Below are 8,548 nucleotides of genomic sequence, written 5' to 3' on the forward strand. Positions count from 1 at the left end.
ACGTGCTGGGACTCATTCCTGACTACCTTGAATGTGAGTATATCATCCTTTAATTTCAAATTTTTTATTTTTCAGATTTGTTTAAATGAAAATTTCTGGTTAATGCACTTTGTAGCACCGACACATTTGATTGAGGGCGTCTTTGATGTTTGACATCTGTCGGTGTCCGACAACAACTTAACATTGACACATGCGATTACATTCCGTAAATTCATTTTTTCAAATTAATAACATTGTCGATATGTCAGTCTTGTGTTCATGTTTCATAGTTGAAGATTTTGTTTCCTTTTTTATCTGTTTAGAATTTGCTCATGAAGTTTAAATTAGGGGGATATTTTTTTTGGTACACAATTTCAGGCACATAGTACATCTGAGGAAATATATATCTCAAAGAAGGAAAGTGTTTTGCTGCCATATAGATTTATATTTTTCACTAGAACAACAAACTCAGACACTAGCAATAACACTTCGTGGTTATAGGGCTTAATCAACCTTCTCTCATGGTTTCTTTTCTTCAAGTAAAACTATGCTTCTTCAATGTTCATGTATTTTTGTTTTATGTATTTTAAATTTTAGACTATTATGAAACAACATGAACAAGAACAACTATAGAGATACAAAGCATCATAATTTATTATTGAGTCAATAATCATACATTAAGTTGCCACAACAATGATTCGTTTAGGCTTTTATTTGCACAATGATTGGACTCTTCACATTATGGGTGCCATCTGACCAAACAAGTGAGGTGGAAAGCACAGTTTGATTTGATTCTGCTCTCCCGACAACAGTGACAACAAATGATTGTTTCTCATTTAATGATTTGAATGAGAGAATTTCCGGTTCCACGATAATCTTGATATTTTGAATTGGGATGACGGTAGCCTTGTAGCTCGAGGTTGGAGAGCCAACATTTGTAACGGTTCTATGAATCTTTACATTCAATTGTTCATGTGGCCCAACAGGAATCACCAGTGCAGGATAGTTTATATCTTTCACAAAAGATCTGTTGGAAGCTCCACGGCAACTTGAGTTTTGTCCACTAATCTGCTTAATTTTGTTAGCATCATAACCATAATTACAAAGCATTTGCACATAATCTTCCTTAGTGATGTCATAAACAAGTCCAGGGTCAGCAACTTGTTGTGGATTGACATTTCCAGATCCATAAGCAAACTCACCTACCATATCATTATAAGTACCATTCACCGGTTTCGCCGTGGTCATGATGGCAGATTTGATAGCTGCGGGTGACCAATCGGGATGAAATGATTTCACATATGTAGCAATGCCAGCAACATGGGGACATGCCATAGAGGTTCCAGATTCTATGTTGTATTTGACATGTCTTTTATCACTTATATCACCTGAGGGTGACCCTATAGGTGAATATGCGGCCAAGATCTCCACTCCTGGGGCACTAATATCTGGTTTCATGATTTCTAGAACTAAAGGATTTGGGCCACGAGAAGAGAAAATGGCAACTCTAGGAGCATTGTTGTCATGGAAGATCTCACTTTTCAAAATTTCAGCTATAGGATATTTAGTGGAATTTGCATAAGACTTAACAAGAACATAGTCCTTTGTATCCAAATTAAGTGTAGGCAGGTTAGTGACAAAAGACACTTGATCTTCTAAGTTTGGAACATTGATGATCGAACCAATTGCACCATTCTGATAAGCCAATCCTTCGCCCCCTGGTGCTCCACACAAAACAAGTTTACCCTTCACCAATTTTTCGTCTATACAATCACACATTTTAGAGGATGCATGTTCACTCGGGGAAGCTTGAGCATTACACACAGCTATTGGAAATTTAGTGCCATTTGAAGAGACAGTGTTAATTGACTTACCAATAAAAGTCTTTCCATTTCCAAGAATGAGTTTATCAATGAATTGACGATCTATAGTAGTTGCAGCAACACTAAATAACCAAGGTGCCACACTAGAAACACTATATGGGGCAGGACCAAAGTTTCCTGCAGCTTGCACTGTGAGTATTCCCTTCTCCATGGCATGAAATGAACCAATGGCAAGAGGATCTTGGAAAAATTCAAAGACTTGTTGTGCCCCAATAGATATTGTGATAATATCAACTCCATCAGCAATGGCATCATCAAATGCAGCTAAAATATCCTCACTACTGCATCTACCATCACCACCGCATACTTTGTATACAGAAGTCCTTGAAGAAGGAACTCCTCCTCTTGCAGTGCCTTCAGCAAGACCATAAAAGCTTGCATCTTTGACTTCTCTTCCACCCGCGGTTGATGCTGTGTGGGTTCCATGACCTCCAGTATCTCTTGCATCTTGATCTCCATCACCGTAAAATCGTGCTCCAATGATCTTCTTGTTGCAACTGAAATTACCACCACCTGCACAAACTCCCCTCCATTTTTTTGGAATAGGACCAAGATCTGATCATAAAAAATAAATCACTTTAACAAACTAATAAACTCAATATACATACTTACTAAAATTTACTAATGGTATTGCATTTTTTTTCCTACACTATAAACATTAATATTGCTAAATGTCCAAAGATACCCATCACCTAATACATAAAAAAAAAAAAAAAAATCTACGCAAACTACTTAAATATAATAATTACAAAATATTCCTCTAAAAAATGGTCATTTTAAGTCGAGTGAATATTTATTTTGTGCACATATGACAACTATAAAAAATGAAATAATAATGCTAAATTATTTTTGCAGTGACTAAGAACTTATATACCTTTATCGTTGAAACTTTCAGATTCTGGCCATATTCCACTATCTATGACTCCAACCACCAAATCGCTCTCAACGGTTTGATCTCTTTTGATTGATTGAGAAAATCCAAGGAAGTCCCACGACCTTGTGGTTTGTAGGTGAAACTTTTGACTTGGAAAAACCGAGACCACACCTTTGATGCCGACAATCCTTTCCCTTTGTTGATTATTGAGTACGGCGGCAAAACCATTGAAACTTTTCTTATAACTTCGAACTAAGTGATTTTCTATGTTACTACCATCAATAACTTGTTGTAATATGTTGAGATGATGAGAGGTTGGAAAATATGATGTTCTTTTAGGAAGTGAGCCCATATATACAATGTAAAGTTTACCACCTTCATCATCACTTTTAGTGGCATCACACACCAAAAAAATTATTGATGACAAAACTACATAGATAAAGAAGAACAAAAACAAAAAAACACTTTGCTTGACCATTGTTTGTATTTGTGAAATATGGAATAGTTATCCCAAACCGAAACAATGTCTGCATATTATATACACAATAAAGTCCAAATTATCATTCAAGGGTAGTAATTTGATTAAAAATTCATCTTTAAAACAAAATAATGAAATAAATCATCTGAATCTCCATCAGTTACAATTATAAAGTAAATCTTTTTAGTAAAAAAAAGAAGATTAATAACTTAACATGTGGGCCTCGAATCACTGAATCCAACATATATAATTGAATTAAAATATCATAGTCTATGAATTATTATGCTATCATAAAATGGTCGTTATTTTGTAAAAGAATAAAATAAAATGGTCAATTATGATTTAATATATGAAAAAAAAATTATATTCTGGCCAAAAGTGTAAACTTATTTATATTGTAAAATAAATTATAAACTTTCAATGTTAATATATCATCAATACAGTTATGATTTAATATATGTAAAATAAATTAAATTCAATGTTAATATATCATTAATACAATATTTTTAGAATGAAAGTAATTAAGGAATATTTTCAAATAATTTATTTCTCCACCTTTTAAAATTAAGATAGTAACTAATAGTACTATATGATAAATAAATGGAAGTTTGCTAAAAAATAAATAAATAAATGGAAGCATATCAGTACATAATCAATAATAATAATATGTTAGCAGTTCTGTACCAATAAAAAAATAAGTTAGCAATATTAGCTTATTAAAACAGTCAACTTAAAATCACCACACAATTAAAAGAAATAATAAAAAAAACAGATAATTAAAAGAAGATTTTGTTTGAAGGAATTAAAAGAAGATTCTAACCATCTATTTCGATATTTTCTCAGTTGAGCTGGGACTTCTGGATTCTAACCATCTATTTCTATATCAAAGCAATTTAATATTCAATTAAATTGCATTTTTAAAAAGTTTAAACGTGTTGTCGAAAACAATAAAGAATATATATTTGACATATGTAGGGAGAGGAGGAGATGGATTTGGGCATTAAAAATATGTAGAAAAATGGAGAAATATTTCACATTTTTTGAAAGACCAATTTTTCAGATAATGATAAATTAATGCTTATAATTAATATATTTTTAATTTCATATAAAATATTATAACCACATGGATTAATTTTGATAAATTCATATAAACCCTCAAAAACCCTCATTGAATGCAATTTTTTAATTCCTCAAATGAGGGAAACTAAAAAATTGACCATGTCGTCTTCTATTTCTTCCACTTGCTTCTTCTTCTTTTCCAAAACCTTCCACTCTCCTCCAAACTCCAAAACAAAATCTTAGGGTTTTGTCGTATGTCAGTTGGGGAGAAGGAGTAAAACAACCTAATGGTTGGATTATTATTAATTGATCATGATCATCGATTAATATTAAAATTGAAGGTTTGGATTTGGCGTTGTAGTCAACGGATCCCTCCTCATATATTTATATATTTATAGGGTTTAATGCACTTTTGGTCTCATATTTAAATAAGATTTTGGCCTCATTTCAACATTCGTATTTTTCGTCACTATTTTACTAGAAATAAGATTTTAGTAAAATCATTTCAAAAGTCTCCAATTTTACATAATGTTGCAATATTAGTCCTTATCATAATAAGGGGGAAGAACAAAGTTTATATGCAACGTTCAGAAAAGCTGACCATAAATATCTTTTGTGTTTATTGCATAAAATGTAAAAAGTTTTGATTAGATTTTAGTGGTGAATAGGATTCTTCGAATCCCCTATATTTCCTTGTTGAATTAACACAAATAGTTATCAGTTATGATATAAGGGGTTTATTTAAGCAGCAAGTTTGTGGGATTTTAACATCCCTCCATATGTCAAGTTGCATTTCTTTTGTTGCAGCATGTTTCTATGATCAGTCAAAGACTCAATGTATGTGTTCTCTCTAGAATTCGTAAGAGCATTAAGACCTTTGCATATACAATTAAATAGATCTCAAAACAAAACTGATTAAAAGACTTGAATCAAATTGATTCAACAAACAAATAGAGTTTTATCTTAGAATCATAACCTATTAGAGTTTAGTTACTCATGGCAACTAAATATAAATTACAAAAGAAACAAAACATACTCTAAGAACAAAGGTTGAGGGAACATTTATCCCTTGATGCTCCTAGCGCTTGACTTCCACTTGAACTGCCTAGTTCTAAATGAACATTTGTGAATGAGAACTCTTGGATTTATAGGCAAGTTTTCAGCTGGGTTTGGACTGAAAAATTGGGCTTTTATCCCAAACCCGCAGAGGAAAACAAATGAAATGTGTATTTTCTCAGAACCGCACGTGCCACACATGCGTGCTGACAACAATGTTTTTCAACAATGTTACGGACACCCATGGAGCGTGGCAGCACATCTTGGGCACACAACATCATACCTGGGGCGCATGGCTTCAGCTACCAATACGTTTTTGCTTTTTTCTTCGTCTTTTTTAGTATTTTCTTCCTTCAAACTTGTCTTGGGATAAAATTTCCTCAACTTGTAATGTCTTCAGAGACCTCTTGAATCTTCATTCCATGTCTTCCCAATTCTTCATGAGGTATCTCGATTTGCCGAATTACATGATTTTTCAATGAAATTCATTACAAACACCTAATAATTTATTGGTTTAGGGAAGAACTAGAATTACATGACTCGATATGAAAACATTACAAAATGTCTCTTAAAACCATAAGCGACTAATCTAACAATCCTTTTATTTGGGTCAAATCACTACTAAAATGATTGAAAAATATGCTGAAAATAACGTAAGATGATTTGTCATCACAACCCAAAACTTAAACGGTTGTTTGTCCTCAAGTAACAAAAAGAGTTTGAATCATAAATTGGCATAAATTTTTCAGAGGACATACCTTTCCGAAGAGGTTGCTCATATCATCATCCAATCCATTTCTAGACTTGACTAACTCACCACTTCCATGCATTTGGAACATGCTTAAAGAAAATATTTCATGCTCTCAACCACACTCTTTTTCAAGATACATGTATGTATCTCCTAAAGCCAGTGAGATAGGCCATGACATTTGCCTACCCCAATCGTCATGTGAATGCACCTTATGATGTACTTGAAGAAATTTTAAACAAACATTCACGATCACACTATTAACACACTTTAAAGGCCTTTCAGGGTTGTAATGTGACTTAGGTTAACGTGTGATATATTTGGAAAATAGGCTGAAAACAACTCATAAAGGAAATAGGTGAGCTTGAAGCATCACCCAAATAATCCTAACTCGAAATCAATGAGAACTACCACTCATGCTCATCTATGGAGAAGATGAGATAGTATGAGAACTTTAGTGTTGCTAATGCCAGCTAGACTTGGCCGCTCAATTTACATGTATAAAATTTCTAGACCCTTGGCACTAACATGTGGTTGTCCTTTTATAGTACATGGTGGACCACTACAAGTTGCACCCTTTGGTCATTTTCTCTATGAATTAACCATTAAACAATGATAAGGGTCCCATGGACTTGTACTGCTGCAGGATTCGGGTGGCGATCCAGAGTGCTACATCCTTCCATATGTTCAGCGATGCATCATCCATTCCATGTTGTAGCTTCCCAAATCTCCAATGTCATTCTTCACTTTATTCCATCAAACATCCAACATAAACATTACTAGTTCAAAATGATCAAATAACACTAAAAACTAATTAAAACCATAAAATCCTAAATACTCTATGATGAGATGGTTTAAGCCATGCATACACTTAATTTCCCGTTCATCATGAAGGATAAGTGCAGCGACAATTTTACCGGTTATCAATTATTTTACCCCCTTTTTTAATTTAGAAACTAAACAAATAAAGAAAGATACTACTAAATAGAATCTACTCTTTTTATTTGAATTAAGATAAGAATAAAAGGAAAACAAATAACTAACCTAATCCAAAGAGATATGACTAAACCTAAGATAATATAAACTAATCCGAGAAAAAGAAATGAACCCAAAAAATAAAACATAAAATATAAATTCGAAAATAATAATAAAAATAAAATCTAACCTAGAAATACAAACAGGTAAAGCCAACTACCATGTCGAAAATATCAATAATCCTGGCAACGGTGCCAAAAACTTGATGACTAAATTTAACAAGTGCACCAAACCGTTTTCACGTAATAAAGTAGTAAGTAAAATCGTCTTCACATGAATTATCGTTTCAACTAGGCAACTAGCTAAACATATTAAACAGTAAATAAAAAGCAAATAAAATGTGGGGAGTTTGCAAATTTGATTTGATTGCACATAGCAATTGAGTTGATTAAAGAAAATGAAGAAGGGTTTTGATTGAAGATTTTAGCGGTGATTAGAATTCTTTAAATTCCTTCCATTTCTTTGTTGGATTACACAAACAATTATCAGTTATGAGATAAAAGTTCTATTTAAGTAGCGAGTTCGTGGAATTTTAATGTCCCTCAAATTTTCAAGTTGCTTCTGCTGATTACCTTAAGGTTATATGTGCTATACGAGGTAAATGGTTGTCAATCCTATAGGGATCCGTATGTGATCAAAAGGTTATACTAGAAACTAAATTTGCATATAATGCTTGTGTTATACTAGAAACTAAAATCCTTAAATTAAAACCTAAAAAATTGGAACCATACTAATTTTGGTAATGTACATGTTTTGGTGAAAGAAGAAGAAACAAGGTTAGGTGATATTCAAAACTAAATTGATGATATTGATGGCCTTTCAGATCAATTAGTGGAACAGCAAAAAATAGCTTATATCAGTTTAGAAAAGGCACTAGACAAGGAGGAAGCATTTTGGCAAGAAAAAGCTAGAACAAACTAGCACACTAATGGAGATCATTGTTGATAGGATTGCCTCAATAGTGCCCAACATAATTTCATCTAAACAAAGAGGATTCATCTAAGGAAGGAACATCAGAGATTGCATATGTACAACATCAGAAGCAATCAACTTACTTCTAAACATGTTTTTTGGTTGAAATGTAGCTTTTAAGGTTGATATGTCAAAAGTATTTGACACATTGAAGTGGAATTTTTTTATTTTTTATTTTTTATATAAAAGTGTTGAAAACTTTTGGTGTCAACAATAAATTCTGCGATTAGATTCAAGTCATTATGGAATCGGCTTCTCTTTCAATTTATGTCAATGACACTCAACATGGATATTTCAAGTGCAAGAAAGGAGTGCGACATGGTGATCCATTATCCCCCTCCTTTTTTGCAGTGTTGAAGATGTCTTAAGCAAAGGCATTGGGAAACTTGTAGAGCAAGGCAAGATAGAACTTATCGAAGGAACAAGGAGCATACATGTCCCTTCTCATACTCTCTATGCTGATG

At 32.9% G+C, this 8,548-nt stretch overlaps 1 protein-coding gene across 1 annotated transcript; it reads right to left on the reverse strand.

The window, feature by feature from the left end:
• Nucleotides 1-611: 611 nt before the first annotated feature.
• LOC25498001 (subtilisin-like protease SBT4.3) lies at nt 612-3,235 on the reverse strand. Its single transcript, XM_013592734.3, has 2 exons — nt 2,737-3,235; nt 612-2,417 (listed from the first exon to the last, which is right to left on the reverse strand). The coding sequence occupies exons 1-2, from the start codon at nt 3,212-3,214 to the stop codon at nt 682-684; spliced, it is 2,214 nt and encodes a 737-aa protein (XP_013448188.2). The 5' UTR covers nt 3,215-3,235; the 3' UTR covers nt 612-681.
• Between the last annotated feature and the right edge of the window lie 5,313 nt (nt 3,236-8,548).

This window comes from Medicago truncatula, chromosome 7 (genome assembly GCF_003473485.1).
Source record: "Medicago truncatula cultivar Jemalong A17 chromosome 7, MtrunA17r5.0-ANR, whole genome shotgun sequence".
Lineage (NCBI taxonomy): Eukaryota > Viridiplantae > Streptophyta > Magnoliopsida > Fabales > Fabaceae > Medicago > Medicago truncatula.